This window comes from Adiantum capillus-veneris, chromosome 18 (genome assembly GCF_014529385.1).
Source record: "Adiantum capillus-veneris isolate H3 chromosome 18, ASM1452938v2, whole genome shotgun sequence".
NCBI lineage: Eukaryota > Viridiplantae > Streptophyta > Polypodiopsida > Polypodiales > Pteridaceae > Adiantum > Adiantum capillus-veneris.
In genome coordinates, this window is record NC_140948.1 from 124,963,036 (window position 1) to 124,990,056 (window position 27,021).

Consider the following 27,021-nt stretch of genomic DNA (forward strand, 5'->3'; position numbering starts at 1 on the left):
GTCAGGGTTGCGCAGTGTCAGGGCTTTGATGTCGTCATTTTGACGTGAAATCACCTCATTCTGTTGTCGTACTTGTTCCTGGATAGACAGTAGCAGTCCCCATATGTCCTGGGTAGTACATGTAATTGTCATGTCCCTTGATTCCTTGGGGGCGTGGGGGTCGTGTCCTTCGGCATTGTTTTGTTTGGTGACGAGTTCACTGTTCAACCGCCTCTTGATATCCTTTGGTTAATGTGCGATGATTGCATAGAGTCATGCAATAGCCACACAGAAGTACATGGGTGTCTGAGAGAGAGAGAGAGAGAGAGAGAGAGAGAGAGAGAGAGAGAGAGAGAGAGAGAGAGAGAGAGAGAGAAATGAAATGTTATATTAACGTCTTCAAAAGGCCAAAGTGACCTATGAGACCAGAAAGTTACAATGCGGTGTATCTGATACAAAGTCAGATTAACAGAATAAATTAAACTAGGATAACAAAATATAAATACTGCGGGATCCTAAACTAAGCAGTACAATGTGAAGACAATCTGGGAGGGGAGTAGAGATCCATCTTCATCTGCACTCTAGACGACGAAAGAGTATGGCTTGAATCCTTTGCCATAGCCTCCTTCCGAAATTGTGTAGCTCCTCTCCTCCCTCGGCGTCGTCTAGATCTCCCTAGCTCCAATGCTCGGTCTATGAGAATGCCAGTAGTGCGGGTAGACCTCTCCACCGTCGCTGGTTGCTCCTCTGTCTGTTCTTCTGGGTGTACAGTATCTTGTGTAAAGAAATCTGTGATCTATCTCTGGGGATGTCTCTCTTCACCTCTCCTCAGTAAGGTTTCTCTATGCTTGTGTAACTCAAGTAGATAAAGCCCAAGACATCTTTGATCCTCATAACTCATGACCCTAGATAGAGGCCCAAAACCTTCTTTGAATAGACAGTGAAAACGACCTCGTATCTCATAGTACACTGTGCAATGACATATGTAATGTACTTCTGTCTGTGGCTCTAGATGGCATAAGTGGCATATTCTGTTATTTGCTGGTGTCCCTCTGAATCTGTCAGTCTCAATCTGGAGCTGATGTGAGGACGTGCGTATCTGGCGAATGGCACAACGCAAACCATGCGAAAGATGCGTGTCCATATAGCGAGGTCGAATTACAAACCCATCCCCCGTGAGATGGAGAAGATGCTCTCTATAGAAAGCCATCTTTGTGCCCAACTCCTGTAACGGCTCTAACCATGTCCTCGTGTCCAGCTGGATCAAATCTTGATGGATGAGTCTATTAATCTCTACCAGTGTCAGAGACCTCAAGGGTGTCTGAAGAGAGTACTGAAAAGGAGGCAACCTGTCCATGGTGAAACCATGTGTCTGAAACCATGATGTCATCTGAGCATACCAGCATGATGTATCCCCGTTAAGAGCTAATTGTCTGGAGGACTCTAGAGCCACCCTGGCATATGTGTCTCTGGTAGTATCCCACAGACTGTGTACAAAGGAGACTGATCTTGTGAGCGCCTCAATCTCCATAGGGGGGGCAGCTAATTCCGCTCAAATGATATCATGCGGTTCAGAAACCTTGGCTCTAATCAGCCGAGAGATCATAGATACCAGGGGCTTCTCCATACGCCTCCACCCATCCTGGCCTATAGAAGGTCCCCAAACCTGCACCCCATATAACATAGTAGAGGCAACCAAAGTATCAAAGAGCCATAACTTTGTCCTAGGTTCCTGGAACTGAACCTGTGAACACATCCTCTCCATTCCTCCTAGAGCCGCACCAGCTCTAGTTAGTCTAGTCTCTGCTGCTCTTCTCAAGGAAAATCTCGGCCCAGTAAAGACTACCCCCAGGTAAGTGTGTGCATCTGTATACTCCACAATCTCCTGACCATATTTGAAAGTGGGTACTGATCTCCTGACCCATTGTGGTGTAGTGTTAAACACCATAACCTTGGTTTTACCTAGGTTTACACACAATCCACTATCCTCTGCAAAATTGGGTAGTGCATCCAACTGTCGTTGCATACCTTCTGGTGAGTCAGATATCAGCACAATATCATCAGCATACAGCAACAATGGGATCCATGTCCCTGCCAGTTGTGCACCTCTGTCACCCTCTCTATCGATGTAATCAGACACCTCATCAACATACATACCAAATAGAGTAGGAGACAATGGGCAGCCCTGTTTCACTCCAATGGTAGAGTGAACTAAATCAGATACCCCTTCCGAAGTGCGTACCCGTCCCATCACTGATCTGTACAAAGCCATAATCCCCCAAATCACCTCTATGGGCACCCCCATCTCCTGTAGTCTGCGCATCAATCGAGCTCTTGGTACCATGTCAAATGCTTTACGAAAGTCCACAAAGCTACAATATATTCGTCTCCCATGTGCTCTGCCCTCCTCAATGATGGCCTTGAGTGTCAAAATATGATCAAGAGTGGAGAAACCCCTCCTGAAGCCGGCTTGACCCTTTGCTCGTACCCCCTCGCTCTCTGCCCAATTACTCAAGTGTTGCTCTAGGATGGATGCATACAACCGTGCCAATGTGTGTCCAACCATGATAGTGCGGTAGTTCCTAGGCTCTGTAGGGTCACCAGCCTTGAAGATGGGCACAATATTAGACAATCTCCAGGTCTCAGGTAATTCCTCACACATGGCACGATTGAACAACACTGCGAGAACCTCCATCAGCATATCCCTGGCATGTATAAAGTGCTCCAATACTAGACCGTCATGATCATATGCCTTCCCGGTCTTCATTCTGTCGATGGCCCTTTGTACCATCTCAGGTGTAAAGAAAGTGCTCGTAGCTGGGCAAGGCTTGGTAGGGTCTGGAAGGGGTTCCTGTCCAGGAACCGTATATAATGATGTCGCATATTGGCCCCACACCTCAGGTGAAGTAATCACTGGGGGAGGGGAGTGCTCATGGAAGAGACGCCATGCCTCTCTTGAGTCCCTACTCAAGAACATCTGATACAAGTCTCGCTCCATTTGGGCTAGGTAAGCTCGCTTCTTCCGTCGCACAAGGCGTCGGAAAGCAATCCGAGGCTGTCTGTAAGTGATGACTCCTAAAAGAAGATCCCTCTGAAGCTGGTCTCTCATCTCTCTGCCCATTTGTGCCAGCTGTGCCTTCTAATAGACGGTCCCAGATCTCCTTTGAATAAACGAAATCAGTCTCTGGAGTAAATGTATAGCGGGTGTGTGACCTGCCTCCTGATGCCTGGGTTGTACTATACTGAAATTTAACGGATAGTGTCAAGAGAGCATGGTCTACTGCTATGCCCACTGGCCTGGCTCCCACTGTGAAATCCTGAATGCAGGGGATAAAGCTCGGTTGTGTCATAACATAATCCAGTGTACTGGCCCCATGTCTATGTGGGAAGCATGTGAAACCGGCTGATCCAGGAAATCGCTGTAAGCCATTAAGTATGGCTAATCCATGTGTAGTCGTCATTTCCATGAGGTATCTCCCATACTCCGTTTGCTCTCTGTCATCTGAGCATCTGTCAAGCCCCAACTCACCCACATTCATCTCTCTAAGCATCTCATCTGAAGTGTCGTAGAAGACTGTCTGCGAGTTGCCTGTTCGGGCATTGAAGTCCCCTAGGAGAATGATATCACCATCCCTAGAAAACTCCCAAATGTCATCATCTAGGATAGAGAAAGGCGCCTGCCCTCTGGATGCGGCATACATTGATGTACTGGGAGGAAAGTAACATATGGCAATATATAGGAATCGACCTGTGTCAGGTCTCAGTCTCACCCACATATATCTAGCATGATCATCTCTTCGTACAATATGCAGTAATGGTTGTAGTTCCTCTCTGAATAGCACTGCTGCTCCTCCTGAACCTCTACTCCCGTGCTCAGATCTCGCATTTGTCCTGTGAGCTGTTTCCCAATCTGTATCCCACCACGTGTGGAATTACCTGTCCAGGGGCCTGATGAGTCTCTGAGAAGAACACAATATCCTTGTCTTTGAAACTCTCCTCAAATGCGCCCACGTCCAACCTCATAGACCCATTACAGTTCCAGGTAGCCATCTTCAGTGTGGTCTCATAGGTCTCGCACCGTCATGCAGTACGCCGCTCTAAAATCACCACCCGTCCATCTCTGTAGCAGGCTATCTTTCCCTTCTCCCTTGCCGCTCTAATCTCTGGCATTACCTCTCATATGTGCGAGCTGTGAGAGAGTCAGGTCATCACCGAGGAAAATACCTGTCTTTTTGAGAGTAGGCCTCTTCCTCAAGAATTCCTTCTTCTCTTCCAACGAGGGGAAGCGTAGTATGAGAGCTCTCCCCATTGAAGACTCTCCCGTGCCATCACTTTTCTTACCTACCCTCCATGCCTTTGTGTGCAAAGGCTTTTCCATCCCCATCATGGATGTAAGGCTTGTGACCTCTTTCTCCACATTGTTTATGTCCTTGAGACCAATCACTCTCACATGTAGTGCCCGCATCCGCCTTCTTTGTTCCTCTTCGAGAGTCATGTTGATAAGCGTCGGTGTACAAGGAGTTTCTTGACCTTTCCCTTTCTTGGCGACCTCAATCCATTTTTCAGCCTCGTCCGCCTTTTTCTGTGTCCTTGTTATCATCTCCGCCCATGAAGATGTCTTTGCCACACTCAGTTTCTCTTCCTCTGTGATCATCCTTACCTGTTCCTTAATTTCCTTGATTTCATCTATTACCGAGGGTTGAAATTCGCCTTCCTCTAGTCCATTGTTTACTCTATCAGCAAGCTCCTGTTTAAGGGCCGAGGCTTCTTTTTTGAGTACCCGTATCTTGGCATTTGGGTTCTCTTGTTTGAGGGCTGACACTTCTTCTTTGAGTGTCTGTATTTCTGCGTTAAGGCTCTCTTTCTCCTTCTTCCACTGTGCGCCCTCATTGAAGACCATCTGAAGGAGGTTGGCCTTCTCCTTCCACCATCCTTCCATCTCTGTTTTCCACTCCTTCATTTCCCTCTCCATCTGCGCCATTCGCTTATTCGTGAGCACGAAGGTTGCCTTTGCTCGCGGCTTGCAAACAGGTGAGACATTGGCGGCTTTTGTGTCTTGTGCAGGGTTTCTTCAAGTGGATCCATTACGGTGAGGCCCAAAGAATGAGAGAGAGAGAGAGAGAGAGAGAGAGAGAGAGAGAGAGAGAGAGAGAGAGAAATGAAATGAAATGAAATGATATATTAACGTCTTCAAAAGGCCAAAATGACCTATGAGACCATCAGATACAAGTGGTGAATCTAATACAATGTCTGAAGTACAAGTACAAAAAGTACTGAAAGTAAAAATGAAAACTGAAATGAAGTGTGAAATGTGAGATGTGAAAATGTAGAATAGGCCCTCAATGACATTCTGGGTGTCGTGCTAGAATGCCTCTGATCCTCTGCTGGAGTCTCCGTCGATGTAGTGTGCTCCTATGTCTCGGTCGTGGTCGTCTCGATCTCCCGAGCTCAATCGCCCTGTCAATGAGGGTGCCTCTGGTATGAATGCGGGTACAACCCTGTGCTGGTGGTTGGTCTCTTGGCTCCCTCGATCCAAAGAAATCTGTGATCTATCTTTGCGACTGTCGTACTCCATGTCTCCCCAACAGACTGTCTCTATGTCGGTGTAGCTCAAGTAGATATAAGCCAAGGCATCTCTGGTCCTGATACCTCATGACTCTATCTAGGGGTCCAAAACCCTCCCTGAATAAGCAATGGAAGCGCCCTCGTATATCATAATACACAGTGCAGTGGCATAGGTAGTGTAGCTCTGTCTCTGGCTCTCTACCGCATAGTTGACATATCCTAGACTCTGGTGGTATCCCTCTGAATCTACCTGTCTCAATCTCCAGCTGGTGTGAGGATGTGCGAATCTGACCAATAGCACATCGCAAACCATGAGATAAATGAGTGTCCATGTAGTTCGGACGAGTCACAAACCCATCCCCTGAAAGTTGGAGAAGGTGCTCTTTGTAGAAAGCCATCTTCGTGCCCAACTCCTGTATCGGCTCTACCCATGTCCTCCTGGTGTCCAACTGTATAAGATCCTGACGAATGAGTCTAGTGATCTCCGTCCGTGTGACTGGCAGGGAGGGTGCATCCAGGGAATACTGAAAGGGAGGCAATCTATCCATGCTGAGACCATGCCTCTGAAACCATGAGGTCATCTGTGCATACCAACATGATGCATCTCCCTGCATCGCTAACTGTCTAGAGGACTCAAGAGCCAGTCTAGTATATCTGCCTCTATGTGTATCCCATAGACTGTGCATAAAGGACACTGATCTGGTAAGAGCCTCAATCTCTATAGGAGGGGCGGCTACCTCCGCTCGAATAATCGCATGTGGTACCGAGGCCTTGGCTCTAATCATCCGGGATATCATAAATACCAAGGGTCTCTCCATGTTCCTCCAACTGTCATGATTCACAGATGGTCCCCAAACTTGGACCCCATAAAGCATAGCTGAAGCAACCAAAGTATCAAAGAGCCATAGTTTTGTTCGTGGTTCTTGAAACTGAACCTGCGAACACATCCTCTCTAGCCCTCCTAACGCCGCATAGGCTCTGGATAGTCTAGTCTCTGCTGCTCTCCTCAAGGTAAACCTCGGTCCCGAGAATACCACCCCCAGATATGTATATTCATCTGTGTACTCCACAGTGTCCTGGCATATACGAGTGTAGGTGCCGATCTCTTGACCCTGATTTGTGTGTGTTAAACACCATAACCTTGGTTTTACCAAGGTTCACAGACAGTCCACTATCCTCTGCAAAGTTGTGCAATGCATCCAAATGTCTTTGCATGCCCTCTGGCGACTCTGACATTAACACAATATCATCAGCATATAATAATAAAGGGATCCATGTCCCTGCCAGCTGAGCGCCTCTGTCACCCTCTCTGTCAATGTAGTCAGAGACCTCATCTACATACGTACCAAAAAGTGTAGGGGACAAAGGACACCCCTGTTTCACTCCAATAGTGGAATGAACAATGTCAGAAATCCCCTCCGGCCAATCACTGAGCTGTATAAAGCCATGATCCCCCATATGATCTCTGTGGGTACTCCCAACTTCAATAGCCTGTGCATCAATCTGGCCCTCGGCACTGTGTCAAATGCCTTGCGGAAGTCCACAAAGCAACAATACATCTGTCTCCCATGTGCCCGACCCTCCTCAATAATGGCTCTGAGTGTAAGAATATGGTCCAAAGTGGAGAAACCCCTCCTGAATCCAGGCTGACCTGCTGCTCGTATGCCCTCATTTTCAGCCCATTTACTCAGTTGCTGTTCAAGAATGGATGCATACAACCGTGCCAATGTGTGCCCTATCATAATAGTACGGTAGTTCCCTGGTACCGTGGGGTCCCCTGCCTTGAAAAGAGGTACAATAGTAGATAATCTCCAGGACTCTGGTAGTCCATCACACATGACACGGTTAAACAACCGCGCAAGAACCTCTGACAGTAAATCTCTAGCATGTATCAAGTGCTCGCCACCAAACCATCATGATCATATGCTCTCCTAGTCCTCATCCTGTCAATGGCGTTCTTCACCATCTCAGTGGTAAAGAAGGTACTAGTGGCTGGACATGGCTCTAGAGGGTCTGGTAATGGTGGTTGCCCAGGTATTGTATATAATGATGCTGCATATTGACCCCAAATCTCGGGAGAGGTAATCACTGGAGGAGGTGAGTGCTCATGGAAGAGACGCCAACCCTCACCTGAATCTCGGCTCAAAAAGAGCTGATACAAATCACGTTCCATCTGGGCTAAAAAGGCCCGCTTCTTCCGTCGCACTAAACACCGAAGGGCAATCTGAGACTGTCTATATGTAATGACTCCAAGTATAAGCTCGCTCTGAATCTGAACTCTCATCTCTCTGCACTCCTCATCATATCAACTATTCTGAGGCATGTTCCCAGAACGTCTTTTCTGATCTGGTTGAGTGTGTGGGTATGCCTCTGCTGCTGCCCCATGCAAAATCTCCGTCAATAAAGTGGTGATCTCCTCTACTGTATATACAGGCTCGGCTGCCCCCATCCGTCTGTAAATCTCTTCCACATAGACTGAATCCGTCTCTGGTGTAAAAGTATACCGTGTGTGTGCAATCCTCCGTGGTGTCTGAGAGACACTATACTGGAAAGAGATTGAAAAAGTCAAGAGAGCATGGTCCATTGCTACTCCAACAGGCCTAGGGCCCACACTGAGATCTTGAATATGAGAGATGAAGCTCGGTGAAGTCATGACATAGTCCACTGTACTGGCCCCATGTCTGTGTGGAAAGCATGTGAATCCCCCAGACGAAGGAAAAATCTCTAGACCATTAAGTATGGCCAGACCATGCGTAGTTGTCATCTCCATGAGATATCTCCATACTTTGTGTGCTCTTTATCCTGTGAGTGTCTGTCAAGTCCCATCTCCGATATATCCATCTCTCTAAGCATCTCCTCCGAGGTATCATAAAATACCGTTTGGGAGTTGGCCGTCCTGGCATTAAAGTCTCCCAAGAGAATGATATCTCCATCTCTAGAGAACTCCCATATGTGAGCATCAAGTATAGAGAAAGGGGATTGCCCTCTAGGTGAGGTATAGACTGATGCGCTAGGGGGAAAGTAACATATAGCAATGTATAAGAATCTGCCTGTCTCAGCTCTCAGTCTCACCCACATGTATCTCGCCTGGTCATCTCTCTGGACAATCTGTAATAGCGGCTGCAACTCTTCCTTGAATAAGACTGCTACCCCTCCTGAACCTCGACTTCCATGCTGGGATCTAGCGTCTGGCCGACAAGCTGTCTCCCATAAATAGCCAGTCACACTTGGCATCAACTGTCCAGATTTTTGATGTGTCTCCGAGTAAAAGACAATGTCTCTATTTCTGAAGCTATCCTCAAAGGCACCCACATCCAGCCTATATGAACCATTACAATTCCATGCCGCCATCCGGAGTGTGGTCCCATACGTCTCGCACCGTCATGCTGTGCGTTTTTCCAAAACCACTACTTTCCCTCCTCTGTAAAAGGCAATTTTTCCCTTCTCCCTTGCTGCCTTGATCTCTAGCATCAACTCTTGCATATGTGCTATTTGTGCTAAAGTAAGGTCATCCCCCATAAATATTCCAGTTTTCTCAAGTGCTGGTCTCTTCTTCAGGAATTCCTTCCTTGTTTCCAAAGTCGGGAAACGCAAAATAAGTGCTTTCTCTTTGACGTTTCCCTTCTCATCCACTCCCTTCTTTCCTACTCTCCAAGCACCTGTGTGCATAGGTTCCGGGATGCCCATGCGCTGCAAGAGTTCCTTCACTTCGTCTTCTACATTTTCGGTGTCTTTGATACCAGTAATACGCACATGGAGGGCTCTAGTCCTCCTCTTCTGTTCCTCCTCAATAGTCATATTGATGATGGTAGAAGTCTGTGCGGCTTCTGGCATCCCGGCGTTTCCTTTCTTTGCACCTTCAATCCATTTTTCTGCTTCGTCAACTTTATCCTGTGTTTTAGAAAGGCGCTCCGCCCATGAGGAAGCCTCTTTCGAGTTTAGTTCTTCCCCTTCGCGTAGAGTTTTCACTTGCTCCCTAATATCTTCGAGCTCTTTTAACATCGAGGGCTGATTTCCCCCTTCCGTTTTGGGCATAATTTTGCACGCTGCAAGTTCCCCTTTAAGCTCTTCAATCACTGCATCTTTTTCCTTCATGCACTTTTCCACATTGGTTTTCCAAGATTCAAAGCTTGCAATTGCCTCATCCAACTTTTTCTGCATAATACATTCCATTACATTCACTTCTGCCCGCATTAGAGCCTGCATCTCCCCTTTCACAGATAGATACATCTCATCATGCTTACCAAGCATCGCTTTATCGAATTCTTTCCTCATATCTGCATACATAGAATTCTTATAACTCTCTGCGTTTGCGTACATCTCGTTCCCGATGTCATCTCTCATAAAGCTGAGCTCAGATTTAATCATCACTTGAACCCTCTCCATCATTAAATCATCTTGGATTCTGACGGTTTTCCCTGCCCGCAATGAGCTTGGTGAGAGTATGCTATCTCTGTTCCTCCGCTTGAATGTCGCTTTCATTTTTTGTGGCGTGGTGAAGCCACTTGCATCACCATCCTCGACTGGTTGGTCCATCCGAGAGAGAAGAACAAAGCGAGCACTGAGTCAAGGCCCTCACCAGCTGAGGTCTGGCCTCCGCCTTGGTTGGCCTTGCCCTCGTCACCAAGTTCTCGCCCTCGTCCTGGCTGACTTGACTGTACTCGTCCTCGCCCTGGCACTGGTCTAGTCTGGTCGCCCTTGGCTCTTCTAGCCCTCTCCCTTGGTAGGCAGCTAGCTCTCGCCCTTGGCACAGCTCGCTCTTGTCCTTCAGAGGTTAGGCCCCTCGTCCTCGCCCTTGGCAAGCTACTCGCCCTCTTGACACAGGACCAACAGCTCGACCAGGTCCACCTGCTCGCCCTCGACCAGGTCCAGCAGCTCGCACCGCCTTCGACCAGCAGCTCGCCCTCGTCCCTCCTCAGGCTGCTCGCCCTCGTCCAGCTGCTCGTCTCAGGCTGCTCGCCCTCGCCTCAGGTTGTTCGCCCTCGTCCAGCAGGTGCAACTCGTCCAGCTGCTCGCCCTCGTCCTCGCCCTCGCCCTCGCCCTCAGGCCAGGTCCTCGCTCTCAGTCCAGGTCCTCGCCCTCAGGCCAGCTCCTCGCCCTCGCCCTCAGTCCAGCTCGTCGCCCTCAGGCCAACTCGCCCTCAGTCCAGCTCGTCGCCCTCGCCCTCGCCCTTAGGCCAGCTCGTCGCGATAGATAGGTTGAGGAGAGGGTTGGGGGGGGGGGGGGGGGGGGGGGGGGGGGGGGGGGGGTTCGCGACAGACAAAGGAGGGGGGGGGGGGGGAAAGGGGCGCGATAGACTAAAGAGGGGGTGGGGGTGGGGGGGGGGGGGGGGGGGGGGGGGGGGGGGGGGGGGGGGGGGGGGGGATAGGGGGGGGGGGGGGGGGGGGGGGGGGGGGGGGGGGGGGGGGGGGGGGGGGGGGGGGGGGGGGGGGGGGGGGGGGGGGGGGTGGGGGGGGGGGGGGGGGGGGGGGGGGGGGGGGGGGGGGGGGGGGGGGGGGGGGGGGGGGGGGGGGGGGGGGGGGGGGGGGGGGGGGGGGGGGGGGGGGGGGGGGGGGCGGGGGGGGGGGGGGGGGGGGGGGGGGGGGGGGGGGGGGGGGGGGGGGTGGGGGGGGGGGGGCGGGGGGGGGGGGGGGGGGGTGGGGGGGGGGGGGAGGGGGGGGGGGGGGGGGGGGGGGAAGGGGGGGGGGGGGGGGGGGGGGGGGGGGGGGGGGGGGGGGGGGGGGGGGGGGGGGGGGGGGGGGGGGGGGGGGGGGGGGGGGGGGGGGGGGGGGGGGGGGGGGGGGGGGGGGGGGGGGGGGGGGGGGGGGGGGGGGGGGGGGGGGGGGGGGGGGGGGGGGGGGGGGGGGGGGGGGGGGGGGGGGGGGGGGGGGGGGGGGGGGGGGGGGGGGGGGGGGGGGGGGGGGGGGGGGGGGGGGGGGGGGGGGGGGGGGGGGGGGGGGGGGGGGGGGGGGGGGAGGGGGGGGGGGGGGGGGGGGGGGGGGGGGGGTGCGGGGGGGGGGGGGGGGGGGGGGGGGGGGGGGGGGGGGGGGGGGGGAGGGGGGGGGGAGGGAGGGGGGGGGGGGGGGGGGGGGGTGGGGGGGGGGGGGGGGGGGGGGGGGGGGGGGGGGGGGGGGGGGGGGGGGGGGGGGGGGGGGGGGGGGGGGGGGGGGGGGGGGGGGGAGGAGAGAGAGAGAGGAGAGAGAGAGAGAGAGGAGGAGAGAGAGAGAGAGAAGAGAGAAGAAAGAAAGATTTTTAAGTCTATGTCAGGCCGAAATCGGCCTATGAGACAAATCAAATGTACATGGTGTGTATGTTCTATCGGAAAGACAAATGAAACAAAACTGATACAAAACTGAACTGAATGTAGGTAGTGGAGTATCTGAGGAGGGATGGAGCTCTATCTCTAGGGGTATATGCATGTCTATATGCTCAAGGTAGTACAATCATGAGAATGCATCAAGCTATCTAGCTCCATCCTGTACTAATGGGGGGATGTAAGATGTGGTACATGGGCGGGTCTGGGGAGAGGGGCGGGGGGGGGGGGTTTCGCGATAGACAGATAGGGGGGGGGGGGGGGGGGGAGGGGACGATAGAGTGAGGAGGGGGGGGGGGGGGGGGGGGGGGCGATAGAATGGGGGGCGATAGATAGGGGGAGGGGGAATAGCTGAAAAAATTAAAGTTTAAGTTAAATTAAATTATATTGGGGGAGGGGGAATAGCTGAAAAAATTAATGTTTAAGTTAATTAAATTATATTGGGGAGGGGGGGGGTTTGATATACGGAGGAGAGGGGCGATAGACTGAGGGGGGGTAAAAGTAACCTTAAATTAAAAATTAAACGGGGGGGGGGGTGGGGGGGGGGGGGGGGGGGGGGGGGGGGTGGGAGATAGAGTAGAGAGGGAGCGGGCGGGCAGCGCGAGAGAAGAGGAGCGAGTGGCAGGGGGTGCGGGAGAGCGCGCGAGAGAGAGAGGGTGTGCGGGAGCAGCAGGGGGGAAGCGCGAGGGGCAGGTGCAGCAGGGGGTGCGGAGTAGGGTAGCAGAGGAGAGAGAGAGAGGAGAGAGAGAGCTGAGGAGAGAGAGAGAGAGAGAGAGAGAGAAATGAAATGAAATGAAATGTTATATTAACGTCTTCAAAAGGCCAGAATGACCTATGGGACCAAACTGATACAAAAGTGGTGAATCTGTTACAATGTCTAGGTACCTTAGTACTGAAGTACTAAGTGTGAAAAGTGTGAAATTTAAATGTGAAACTAAATACAAAGTATTAAATAAACTAAATACAAAGAGAGAGAGAGAGAGAGAGAGAGAGAGAGAGAGAGAGAGAGAGAGAGAGAGGTAGTAGCTGTCAGGTGGTCATGGCGGGGAGGCAGCGCCCATGGCGGGTTGGTGCGCAGAGAGAGAGAGAGAGAGAGAGAGAGAGAGAGAGAGAGATGAAAATGAAATGAAATGTTATATTAACATCTTCAAAAGGCCAAAATGACCTTTGAGACCAAAGCGTTACAATGTGGTGGATCTGATACAAAGTCAGAGTAGCAAAATGAAATGACAAAATGAGATCTTATGAAATTCTAAGCTGGTAGGTGCGAACTAAGCAGCTAGCCGGGGTAGCTAAATCACAAGTCACAAGAGATCAAGCATTGGTTGTTGGCGGATCTCATCAATCTCCTCCATGGTAAGTAGTCTGACCGGGCGGTGTGCATGTCGGGCCAAAGTGATCCGAATCCTTTGATGTAGCCTCCGTCGATGCTATGTAGTCCTCCGTAGTCGTGGCCGTCTGGATCTCCCCAACTCGGTCGCTTGTTCGATCAGTGTGCCTCTGGTGTGAGGCGACACGATTTGCTATGGTAGTAGCTCCTCTGGTGTCCAGTGTCTGCTCTAAAGAAGTGTGTGATGTGTCTCTGAGACTGGCTGGCCTCTCCTCTCATCAGGCTCTCTCTGTGTCTGCATAGCTCGAGCAGAAACAAACCCAGGCATCTCTGGTCCTCGTACCTCATGACTGTGGAGAGTGGTCCAAAGCCCTCTCTGAACAAGCAGTGGAAGCGGCCTCGTATCTCGTATTAGACGGGGCAGTGGCATGTGTAGTGTAACTCTGTCTCAGGCTCCATGTCACACAGGGGGCATGTCCTGGCCTCTGCAAGTGGGTGTCCATGTATCTTGGCCTCGTCACAAAACCGTCTGCCGTAAGCTAGAGAAGATGCTCTCTGTAGAAAGCCATCTTCGTGCCCAGCGCCTATGCTAGCTGTATCCATGTCCTCCTGGTGTCTAGCTGAGTCAGGTCCTGGCGGATGAGCCTGGTGATCTCGGACTATGTAAGAGTCAGGGAGGGTACATCCAGTGAGTACTGGAAGGGGGGAATCTGTCTATACTGAACCAATGCGCCTGGAACCATGAAGTCATCTCCCCATACCAACATGTTGTATCTCCCTGCATGGCTAACTGTCAAGAGGACTTAAGTGCCAGGCGGGTGTATCTGTCTCTCGGAAGTTCCCACATGCGGTGTATGAAGGAGACAGATCTGGTGAGTGCCTCAACCACTAGTGGGGGGGCAGCTAGCTCTGCTCGGATAATGGCACGTGGTACTGAAGCCTTGGCTCTAATGAGCCGTGAGATCATAGAGACCAAGGGCTTCTCCATGTCCCCTGATCCATCAGTGCGACCTGTCCTCCCGTGATGATCCAATGAAGGCCGCCAGATCTCAGCTCCATAGAGCAACGCAGAAGCCACCAAAGTGTCAAAGAGCTAGAGCTTCGTCCGAGGCTCCTGAAACTGAACTTGTGAACACATCCTCTCCAATCTACCCAATGTTGAATGGGCTCTGGTCAATCTAGTCTGTGTTGCTCTTCTCAATGAAAATGCTGGTCCACTAAAAACCACTCCAAGGTAAGTGTAAGCATCTGTATACTCCACCGTCTCTTGGCCGTATGCGAATGTGGGCGCTGACTTCCTGATCCATTGTGGGGTGGTATACACGACCCTGGTTTTACCAAGGTTGACAGACAAACCACTTTCATGGGTAAACCTATGCAAAGCATCCAAGTGACGTTGCATCCCCTCCGGAGAGTCGGAGATCAACACAATATCATCAACATATAACAATAGCGGAATCCATGTCCCTGCTAGTAGTGCACCTCTATCCCCATCTCTTTCAATGTAGTCAGAAACCTCATTCACATACATACCAAATAGAGTAGGAGAGAGCGGGCAGCCCTGCTTCACCCCAATTGTGGAGTGAACTGGTGTAGATAGACCCTCTAAGGTGCGTACATGCCCTACTACTGATCTGTACAATGCCATGATCTCCCAAATGAGCTCTGTGGGTACTCCCATCTCCTGTAATCTGCGCATCAATCTAGCTCTGGGTACTGTGTCAAATGCTTTGCGGAAGTCCACAAAGCTACAATAGATCCGTCTCCCACGGTATCTACCGTCCTTGATGATGGCCCTGAGTGTCAAGATATGGTCAAGAGTAGAAAAACCTCTCCTGAACCCTGCCTGCCCACTTGCACGAACTTCCTCTCTCTGCCCATCTACTTAGCTACTGCTCAAGAATGGATGCGTACAACCATGCCAATGTGTGTCCAATCATGATAGTGTGATAATTCCCAGGCTCCATAGGGTGTCCTGATTTGAAGATAGGTACAATTGTAGATAGGCTCCAAGTATTAGGCAAGCCCTCACACATGGCACGGTTAAACATGACTGCTGGAAGCTCTGCGAGTAGATCTCTGGCATGCATGAAATGCTCAGCCACCAGGCCATCTCTCCTAGTCCTCATCCTGTCAATGGCCTTCTTCACCATCTCAGCGGTGAAAAAAGCACATGTGTGTGGGCATGGATCGAGGGGGGTCGGGAAGGGGCGGCTGTCGAGAAACTGTGTACAAAGATGATGCGTACTGACCTCAAGTCTCTGTAGAGGTAATGGCGGGGGAGGGGGGGGGGGGGGGAGACAGCTCATGAAAGAGCCGCCATGCCTCCCACGAGTCCTGACTCAAAAATAGCTTGTAGAGATCCTATTCTAGTTGAGCCAAAAATGCCCTCTTCTTCCACCGTACTAGGCGTCGGAAGTCAATCTATGGGCATCTATGAGTGATGTCCCCCAAAAGCACTTCCCTCTGAAGTCTAGCTCTAGTCTGGCGGCATTCCTCATCATACCAGCTGTTGAGGCATCCTCCCAGAACGGCGTCTATGCTCAGGCTGGGTGTGTGTGTATGCCTCTGCTGCTGCATCATGTAATGTCTGTGTCAGTATAGTAGTAAGCTCCCCTAGAGGTCGCCCTCGCTCCTCAGTGCATAGGCGTCTGTAGATCTCGTATATATATATAGAATCCGTCTCCCGCGTGAAGGTGTAGTGAGTAGGGGCTGCTACCCGTGGACTATGTGCTACACTGAACTGGAAAGAGATGGTCAGCGACACAATAGCATGATCCACTGCCACCCCAACAGGTGTGGGCCCAACTATGAGATCTTGGATACTAGAGATGAGGCTTGGTTGTGCCATGACATAATCCGCTGTGTTGGCTCCGTGTCTGTGTGGAAAGCATGTGTAACCTCCCGCATTAGGAAATCTCTGTAGGCCATTCAAGATGGCCAATCCATGTGCAGTCCCCATGTCTATCAAGTGCCGTCCATACTCAGTATGTTCCCCATCCTGCGATAGTCTGGATAGGCCCGTCTTTGCAACATCCATCTCTCCCCCTCTGAAGTATCATAAACTATTGTCTGATGATGGGCAGTCCTAGGATAATAGTCCCCTAGAATGATAATGTCACCATCTCTAGAGAATTCTCATATGTCATCATCCAAAATAGAGAAGGGGGATTGTCCTCTGGGTGCTGCACATACTGACATACTCGGGGGAAAGTAGCAAATAGCAATGTAAAGATACCTGCCATTCTCTGCTCTCAATCTCACCCACATGTACCTAGCTTGCTCATCCCTACGAGCTATATGTATCAATGGATGCAACTCCTCCCTGAATAACAGTGCCACTCCTCTTGAGCCCCTCCCTCTGTGCTTTGATCGTGTCTCCTATCTACAGGCTGTCTCCCATTTGTATCCACTAATGTGAGGCATAGACTGCCCAGGGGCCTGATGTGTCTCAGAGTAGAAGATGATGTCTCTCCCACTAAAACTCTCCTCAAAAGCACCCACATCAAGACGCATAGATCCATTACAATTCCAGGTAGCAACTTTGAGTGTGGTCCCATAGGTTTCACACTATCATGTGGAGCGTGGCTCCAATATCACCACTCTTTCATCTCTGTAAAAAGCAATCTTACCTTTTTCCCTTGCCGCTCTAATCTTTGGCATTACCTCTTGCATATGGGCGACCTGTGAGAGGGTAAAGGTCATCCCAAGAAAGATGCCCGTCTTCTTAAGAGTTGGTCTCTTCTTCAAAAAGTCCTTCTTCGCTTTCATGGAGGGAAAAAAAAGGATAAGTGCCCTTTCTTTTGAGGTTTCCCCCTTGCTCCCACTTTTCTTGTTGCCCACTCTCCAAGCCCTTGAGTGCATCGGTTCATGAACTCCCATCAAAGCCATGAGTTCTTTTACCTCCTCGTCTACATTATCTTTGTCTTTTAGGCCGCAAATTTTCACATGTAGGGAGCGTACACGTCTTCTTTGCTCCTCTTCTAGTGTCAGGTTGATAATAGTTGGTGTGGATGTTGTTTCCTTACTTTTCCCTTTCTTGGCAACCTCAAATCCATTTCTCAGCCTCATCTGCATTCTGTTGAGTCTTTGTGATAACATCCACCCAAGAGGGCGTCATTTCTTTATGCAGCTCTTCCCCCTCTTTGATGGCTCGCACTTGCTCTTTGATTGTGTTGAGTTCTTCTATTACCGAGGGTTGCAATTCTCCCTCTTCAAGCGTGTTTCGTGATCGTGCCTCCGTGAGCTCCTTCTTGAGTGACGCAATCTCTTCGTCTTGGGCCGTCACACGATCTCCCATTGCGGTGATCTTGCTTTCTTGGGCCAAAACGCGATCTTCGAGCAGTTTTATTGTACCTAATAGGTGGCGGTTGATCTTGTTAATGGTCTCGACCATTTCTTCTTTGCACTTTTGGATTGCATCTGCTAAGGGGTCGGGCTTGTCATTCTGCTTCCTCATGTTTGGTCATTGCTAACAAACGAGACGAAAATTTTGCGACGGAAGGAGACCTACACTCACCCGGGCTTCCACATTATGTATACATGTTCCCACATTAAGAATACATGGCAAAGAGAGAGAGAGAGAGAGAGAGAGAGAGAGAGAGAGAGAGAGAGAGAGAGAGAGAGAGAGAGAGAACTAACATTGAAAATGTGGATGTGGCGTTCTAAGTGGAATGGATGCAGTATCCACCTTCCGGTCAAAGGGATGACTAGAATCAATGCTGCTTTTTTCAGAAACTATGATTACAGTATGGCAAAGGTATATTATCAATCCTTATATGGTTGAATTGTGGATTTACTGTATTGTGCATGAATAAGCTGATAAACTTTCAGGACAGTTTTTTGAAGAATTCAAGATGTTGGAGAGATTGCCAAAGATACCATGTTCTAGCTGTACTGGTTTTGGGCTGCCGTGACAGCATATAATGTTTTAATGTGGTTGGTTGCTGAATCTTTCACAACATCAGGTACGTCTGATTGCATCAGTGCCAGGGTACCATCAAGGACAGAAGCTTAGAAAATGGGGTCATATGAAGCTTCGGGCTATCCTTGAGCAGCAAAAATTTGATGAAAGATTCATTAAGTCGCCTCTTGTCTATCAGGTGAGAAAGATGGCATGTGTAACTCATGTAAATTTTCTGTAATTTTTCAAGATCCTTTTGTTAGTTTTGAAATCTGGCTAGTGGGCTACATCACCCCTATCATGGAGGAAAACTGTGCAAGGGGAGATACTTTCCCAAAACATAAACAATGGCTACACCAAAGAATGGGAGGGGGAAAGAGCCAAACAGGGGGCCTGTAGTGCCAGTGGAGAAGAAAGGTCACGGCCGTTACAAGCCAATGAAGCCTGGTTCTTTCTCTTAGCCTTGTTTGAGACTTTCCCATAAATGAAAGTTTTGAGACTTTCCCAGAAATGAAAGTTTTGAGACTTTCCCATAAATGAAAGACAAAAGATATACAATGGGGGCAGTAAAGAATGGGAGGGGGAAACAGCGAAACACGGGGCCTGTAGTGCTAGTGGAGAAGAAAGGTTGTGGCCGCTACAAGTGAGCTGCCTTGTATGCTGTCCTACTGTCGTGTTAGTGTGTGCATGAGCTCAAGCCAGAAAACATGAACTGTCACTGCAAGTGGCCGAGGACGTGGCAGAGGACACCCCTGAAAGACATGGCAACACCTAGTCCTCCGTCTGAACCAGAGGCCTAGACTGCTGATCAACTCACATCAAATGTCTCCATCCCAAATTCATGTTGTTGTTGAGAACAGGGCACCCCTCATAAAGTTTTAATGGCTAGGCTGTCCTGCACTGTCATAGTCTAATGCTGGCCTTGAGCTGGGTGACCAGGCTGTTGTCCCCAAATTGAAGACCATGTCTGGAAGAATGGAAGCCATTACACGAAAAATCTTGAGCCGAACCTGTATTGCCTACGACTAGCAATCCCATAGGCAATGATTGTGAGTTCCCATTGGATGCCCACACTCAATGCAAATTGAGGGACGTCTGTTGGAGGCTAGCCCCAAAACTCCTGCTCCTCTATGTGCCACAGGCCACGAAAAAGTAGTCATATGAGCCTGACGTTTGCTAGACGCCATGCATCAAAATCCCACCTCCAGCTTCACGTGACTGCCGTTTGAGAAGCTTGGTTTAGAATCCATTGGCACTCTTGTCGCTGCAAGAACTTTGATGCTTGGAAGGTGCAGTCCAAGACCAATGTAATCAAAGTCAAAACTAACTGGTTTACTGAGGGCTATCGATATGGGAAAGAAATCAAGGACTCTCCCAGTCACTACAACCATGGATGTGCTACCAACCCTGATTCTCCCTCTCAAGGACCGAAGCCTCTTGTGCAGCCGATATTTAAGACTTTGGATTCACTAAAGTTGCTGCTTGTGGCTGTGTCTATTGACTTGGAGTTTGAGCTTGGGGCGGGGAGCTGGATGAGGTCGTTGTCGAGGACAAGGTTAGATGCCCCATTGATGGCGAAGTAAAGCATTGTTTGGGCAGCCCCGAGTATTCAACTTGCTGCCAAATCCATCCATCGCTGATAGTTGAGAGAAGGATAACCTTTAGGAGAGCTTTGGGCTCTTAATTAAGAATTTGAAGTGTGGGTGTCTGAGCAGACTTTGTGGCTATTGCAGCAGTAACCACGGAGACTCTAGATGGGTGCCGATGAGACGAGGTAAAAAGGAAAGGTATTCCTGGCACATACCAAGGTTAAGTAGACTGAGTGCCTCCTTGGCAGTCTCACATCAACTCCAGGATCAAAACCATGACGTCAACGTCGAAAATATGCCCATGCAGCACTCGAAGCCACAGACCTCATCCGGAGCGCCTTGGTTGCCATGTCTGGATCCTCAAACTTGATTCAATAATAACCATTCAAAATATGCACGAGCCTGTGCCAAATCTCGTAGTTCCCCTTTGCTAGGGTGCTTGTTCGCCTATAGGTGGTTGGCCTCAGTAGCTAGGCTCGCTTTCTCCTCCGGTAAACGAGAGAGTCAAATGGCAGATTAATTGGGGTCAGTCAAGTTGTCAAAGCTGAGCTCTACATCCATGTCTCTTATAATCAAGAGCAAAACAAGGGAGCAAATAGACGAGTCAACACTGGCTGCGAACAATTGCAATGAGGAAGGGGAGAGGGTGGATGCACGTGTAGGAGAAAAGGCCTTGGCAAGGAGGTGCAGAAAGGAGGCGGGATTTTTTATTTATTTTTCTTTTTTTTGGGGGCGGGGGGGGGGGGGGGGGGGGGGGGGGGGGGGGGATGTGCTGCGAAAATATCTTTTTGAATTTTGTGTAATTTGTATTTGTGTCGGTTTAAGCATCTTTCACAGACTTGTTGACATTCATGACCGGTTGTGCTAATGTAATTTTGTTAATGAGATGCTTCGAGTTCCTGTTCAAATGCACATACCTACAGTTCTAACTCTTCTGACTCTCCGCAAATGCCTATTGCTACAATGCAGTTTTCCTCTCTAGGTTCTTTGGATGAGAAATGGTTGTCTGAATTTGGCAATTCCACATCATCGGGCCTCAGTGCTCATGGAAAATCCTTGGGTCCAGGAAACGTCCAGATATTGTGGCCAACTGTTGAAGATGTGAGGTGCTCAATTGAGGTATAATGTCTATACTTCTGGATATCTGAAAAAAATGCTGAGATATATGATGTACTGTACACAGTAGTAGTTCGTTTTCCATCTATCACATTTACCATCAATGTTTAAAACTTTCTGAGATTCATGGGAGCTGTCTCTTTGTATTTCTTCCGGTTTGTTTACGTGATTGTTGGCTAATGACTGCTAAGTTTGTCAATTCTATTCTTTTTTTCCTTTTTGGGGGCGGGGGGCGCTTTTGCTTTAATTGTATTTTGGCCAAGGATTGGCAAATTTCTCAATTGTGAGATTGTTTTTTGGCTTTTTCTAAGGGGCTTTTGTTTTAACTAAAGTTTGCCGATTATAGCAAAGTAGCAATATCTTGAATCCTGAAACATGCAGGGATATGCTGCTGGAAATGCAATTCCGAGTCCATTGAAGAATGTAGAGAAGGATTTTCTGAGGAGATGTTGGGCTAGATGGAGTGCAGATCATAGTGGAAGAAGGTAATTTGTTTTTTCTACAAGGGCCCTTGAGTTATCCTTGCACCTGGAAAATAGGGTATTTTGGACCTTAGAGTAAATGCAACAAGGGTTTTTTCATGAAATAAACCTGTAGTCGCAATATGTTAGTGGCTAGATGGAGTGCAGATCATAGTGGAAGAACGTTTTTTACAAGGGTACTTGAGTTATCCTTGCACCTGGAAAATAGGGTATTTTGGACCTTAGAGTAGATGCAACAAGGGGTTTTTCATGAAATAAACCTGTAGTTGCATTATGTTAGTGGCTCTTCTTTAAAGTAACTGGTTTTTTTTTGCATTTCACAGCCGGGCGATGCCTCACTTCAAATCATACGTACGACATAATGGACAGGATTTGGCGTATGCAAATTTTCTTGTGCTTTTACTTGCATGGCTTGATTAAATGAATAAAAGTCTTCTCAGAAGAAACACAGTCAGTCAGTTAAATGTGCCAATCTATATTATATTGATTCAGGTGGTTTCTTTTGACATCTTCAAATCTAAGCAAGGCTGCTTGGGGTGCTTTGCAAAAGAATGGATCTCAATTGATGATACGGTCATACGAGGTAAATTCATGATTTTGCGGTGTCCTTTGTTTGCCACTGCTTGAGCAACAGTTGAGTAATTGGGCAGAGGGTGAGGGTGTACGAGCAAAGGGCCAGGCCGGTTTCAGGAGGGTTTTCTCCACTCTTGATCATATTCTGACACTCAGAGCCATCATTAAGAAGGGCAGGTCACATGGGAGACGGATTTATTGTAGCTTTCTGAATTTCTGCAAAGCATTTGACATGGTACCGAGAGCTCGATTGATGCGCAGACTGCATGAGATGGGGGTGCCCATAGTATTGATTTGGGGAATTATGGCTCTACATAGATGAGTGATGGGATATCTTATTTAGTTCACTCCACCATTGGGGTGAAACAGGGTTGCCCATCCTACTCTATTTGATACGTATGTTGATGAGGTGTATGATTACATTGACAGAGAGGGTGATAGAGGTGCCCAGCTGGCAGGGACGTGGATCCCATTGTTGTTATATGCTGATGATATTGTGCTGATCTCTGACTCACCAGAGGGTATGCAGCGACAATTGGATGCATTATACAGTTTAACACCACACCACAGTGGATCAGGAGATCAGCATCGACTTTCACATATGGTCAGGAGACTGTAGAGTATACAAATGCATACACTTACCTTGGGGTTGACTTCACTGGGTTAAGGTTTTCTTTGGGGAGAGTAGCAAAGACTAGACTGACTAGAGCGTTTGCGGCCTTGGGAGGCTTGGAGAGGATGTGGTCGCAGGTTCAATTCCAGGAACCTCGGACAAAGTTATGCCTCTTTGATACTTTAGTAGCCTCAGCTATGTTGTATGGGGTGCAAATATGGGGACCTTCTGTAGGCCAGGATGGTTGGAGACGTATGGAGAGGCCCTTGGTATCTATGATCTCTCGACTGATCAAAGCCAAGGCCTCCGTACCCCACACTATCATTCGAGCAGAGCTTGCTGCCCCTCCTTTGTGCACAGCTTGTGGGATACTACTAGATACAGATATACTAGATTGGCCCTTGAGTCTTCCAGACAGTTAGCTCTTCAGGGGGACACTTCGTGTTGGTATGCACAGATGACATCATGGTCTCAGACGCATGGCTTCACCATGGACAGGCTGCCCCTTTCCAGTACTCTCTTCAGGCACCCTCGATGTCTCTTACACGGGTGGAGATTACTAAACTCATTCATCAGGACTTGATCCAGCTGGATGCCAGGAGGACCGCCACAGGAGTTGGGCACGAAGATGGCTTTCTATAGATCGCATCTTCTCCACCTCACAAGAGATGGGTTTGTGATTCGACCCAGCTACATGGACACACATATGTCTCATGGTTTGCGGTGTGCCATTGGTCAGATACGCACATCCTCACATCAGCTAGAGATTAAGACTGGTAGATTGAGAGGGATACCAACAGACAGCATGATATGCCGCTTATGCCAACTAGAGCCGGAGACAGAGCTACATTACATATATCATTGCACTGTGTACTATGAGATACGGGGCCGTTTCCACTGCTTATTCAAAGAGGGTTTCGGTCCTTTCTCTAGGGTCATGAGTTATGAGGATCAGAGATGTCTTGGGCTATATCTACTTGAGTTACAGCAATATACAGACACTTTACTGGGGAGAGATAGAGAGAGACAAGCCCAGAGACAGATTATAGATTCTTTTCACTAGATATGGGACAGCCAGAGGAACAGCCATCACTGCAGAGCTCGGCCCACACTCAATAACCTCTTCACTGCTATCTCTGAGTTGTCATTGAGAACTCCTTTGTACACTTTGGCAAATGCTCCTTGAACTATAACATTTGACTCACTAAAATCATTTGTTGATCTTTGTAGCTCTCTCCAGGAAAACCGCTTTAGCTGACCAAATGCTATCTTTAAATCATCAGCCGAGCATTGGAGCTACGGAGATCCAGATGGCCACGATTGAGGAGACGGGCTATACAGCATCGAAGGAGACTACAGCAAAGGATTTAAGCCATACTCTCTCGACATCTAGAGTGCAGATGAGGATGGATTCTAGTAGTAGTATCTTTGTTCTAGTTCTTTTGTACCCAGACATGGTATTAGATTCACCATTTTGTAACAGGTTGGTCTCATAGGTCATTTTGGCCTTTTGAAGATGTTAATATAACATTTCATTTCATTTCATTTCTCTCTCTCATGATCCCTTGCTGGAATGCCGAAGGGCCAACCCATTGGCCAGCTCAAATCACTAGGTTTTTGAATCTACAAGGCATCTTTGTAGGAAACTAGAACTCAACGGAACTCGTATTGAAAGGAGGTTCACGTTAGGAGCAATCAAATATCCGGTTTCCAGGTGCCTAGATGTCAAAATGGGAATGCACGTAAGCTTTTTCTCTTACAGTTTTTGCCTCAAAAATGGAAGTTGTTTTGGAACCTAGCTCATAATAGAACGCGCATTGCCTTTGAACACAGGATGTGATGATCCTATTCTGAAAGTACCTTAAAAAAAAATTGTTGCCGTATAGCAGCGGCATGGGTGCCACACAGCTTAGAGACCTTTGTTTGCTGAATGGATTTAGATATGAACAAAAATCCGTCTTCTTTATCACGCAACGTGTATTGTTCCAAAAGAAGATCTTATGGGGAGCCCTGAGATGCTTAGGAACAAGGGCACTGCTTAAATGTTGACAGTATCTCACCCTTTTTACATGAGCTTTGCCTCTTAAGATCTAGTTGCTTCTAGTCCTATCATTCATTTTGAAATGGTGGATTTATTTTGGTCTACCAAGTACTATCCTTGGTATTTTTTCACCAACGATTTTAAAAGATGCTATGAAGGTGGACTTTTTTGAATACTCACCAACAATGTCATATTCAAAGAGCTTCAAAACGCAACGCGAAAAAGGATTTTGGTGAGCAGTACTATCATCTCCATGCTCTACTCAACATTTTGAGTCCTTGAAGCTACAGCTTCATACGCCCTAAGGCGGCGCCTTCAAGCAGCTCCTCTCATCCGCCACCAAGCAGCTCCATAGCCTTGTCTAGATGGCAAATAACAGATGCCACCCTCGTGCCAAATCCTGCACGTTGAATTCCCCAGGCACAGAAAAGCAGTCAAAAGCCTCTCCATAGCTCATACAAAAAGACTATTTGGTGAATGTTTCTAATTTATTTGTTAGTTCATCGCATATATGCGGAAGAGACCCATTAGACCCCAGACAAAGTCTCATTCTGTTACATGGCATGGAAAGACTAGCATAATCAGTGTAATAGGCTTTTATATGTGCTCAGTAGAGCAGATGATTGTGTGGAATTCTTGAAAAGAAAGGGGTATTTTGGAGATTTTAACTATCATCACCACCGTTCCAAAGTGAGACCATGATGGGTATCTTATGCTTATCTCAACACTCTGCTACCATCTTGTTGTTAAGTACTGCTGTTAGACGAGTGTGCTCTAGAAAAAGGAAACTAAGAGTCTTGCTAATGATGGTCTTTTCATTCTTGCAGCTGGGAGTGCTGTTTCTTCCCTCGTTGCAAGATACTCAAGTTAGCTTCTCCTGTACAGGCTCCATGAAAGAGGGTGTAAGTTCTGTTGTTGGCTAGTTCTAACCTTGGCCTTTTTGGTGGACGTTCAAATACTTGGACTTTAATTGCATTCTTGTTTTCTGGATGGCGGACTTTCCCCATGACTCCCATACTTATTTGGTAGCAATGGTAATACCAGCCCGAAATGCGTACTTGCAGATGCGTTTTGTGCTTCATAATGCATAGAGAGGGAAAATCTTTTTAATGCTATAACACGCGCATACAAAAGTATGCACACAATTTCCTTCATAAACTCCAGGACTTTTGCACCAATGTTTGCAATTTTCAATCTAGTCAATTTGTTGCAAGGAAGAGAAAGCATATCTGATTTTGTATCTATCACTCTGGCAGGAGTCAAGTGTAAAAGAAACAAGGGAAGGCCCTGCCGAGCAGAGGTTCAGATTTGCGACAACATGTTGTGAAAGAGATAATGAGGAAGTAGAGGCCACTAATGTACTAAAATTTCCTGTTCCATACAAGCTTCCATTAGAAAGATACGGGGCTGAAGGTGAGTTCGCTTGTGTTCTCTTGTCTAAAGGATCAAGGAATGCTGCAACAGTAGGCTGAATTTGTCATTATGTGGGTGTGCAGATGTTCCTTGGTCATGGGACAGGCAATACTTAAAGCCTGATACTTGTGGAGAGGTTTGGCCTCGTGCTGTTAAGCTTTATGGCACAAAACAGGATGCATGAGTGGCCTTTCGAATCCCCATCTCTTTTTATGTATAAACCAAAATATGGGTGCCTAGCCCAAAGCGTGTTGGATCGCCAATTGGCTGGTTCGATCTACGAGATGATATATAGGGAACATAGATGTGCTCTCTCTCTCTCTCTCTCTCCCCCCCGCCCCCCCCCCTCCCCCCCTTCCTTTGAGTGCTCAATATGAGGTAAGAGAAGCCCATTGATTAATGTAAAATGTTACTTGAAGCTTGGAGTATATACATAGGGAGTCTAAATTATATTAGTCTTCACTAGGAGCAACATAAAAGCCATCTAATGGGATTGGTAAACCATTTGTGCACCCAATGGCATTGTCACTGATGTGCTTTATAGCCATCTAATGTTAGTGAACACCCCAACATCATACTGGTCTAGAGCATTAAAAGTAATACGTGACATTTTAGTCTCTGCCAGATTTTACATCTTACCATTCAGCATGCAAATGGTTTGGAATCTAGCCAAGCAAAAGGTATCCAAGACCTTGTCTTCTACGCAAATCCTCTCTCAATCTAGCCAAGCAAGAGGTATCCAAGACCTTGTCTTCTACACAAATCCTCTCTCTCTCTCTCTCTCTCTCTCTCTCTCTCTCTCTCTCATTAGAGTTTGCTTCCCCCACATTTTCAGCCATGAGCTCTCCATACACATTTCTCTCCCAACGACAATGTGGACTTTCTATTTCAACGCTCATTTCACATTTCTTGAGCATCAAGAGTCACTTATAAGCTCCACCTACCCCACATGATATGTTTTTTTTGGTCCCATAACTCGTATTTGATCTTCAAGAACGATAATAAAATCACTCTCTCTCTCTCTCTCTCTCTCTCTCTCTCTCTCTCACACACACGTAACCTGCCCGTAGTTGGCTTGTTGCATTGTTTGAACCTTGATCACTATCGCTCATGTATGCCACGTCA

General features: G+C 48.6%; 1 protein-coding gene across 4 annotated transcripts in view; it reads left to right on the plus strand.

The window, feature by feature from the left end:
• Nucleotides 1–26,596, plus strand: part of TDP1 (tyrosyl-DNA phosphodiesterase-like protein) — a 143,201-nt gene extending 116,605 nt beyond the window's left edge. For 2 of the 4 annotated variants that reach the window (XM_086489270.1, XM_086489269.1), the window contains exons 8-16: nt 17,836–17,925; nt 18,134–18,268; nt 20,628–20,777; nt 21,156–21,259; nt 21,580–21,633; nt 21,749–21,839; nt 25,311–25,385; nt 25,740–25,896; nt 25,980–26,596. In XM_086489270.1, the coding sequence (XP_086345396.1) occupies nt 17,836–17,925; nt 18,134–18,268; nt 20,628–20,777; nt 21,156–21,259; nt 21,580–21,633; nt 21,749–21,839; nt 25,311–25,385; nt 25,740–25,896; nt 25,980–26,080 (957 nt within the window). In that variant the 3' untranslated portion in view covers nt 26,081–26,596. The other 2 variants (XM_086489271.1, XM_086489272.1) reach the window with 2 other exon arrangements.
• Nucleotides 26,597–27,021: the final 425 nt, after the last annotated feature.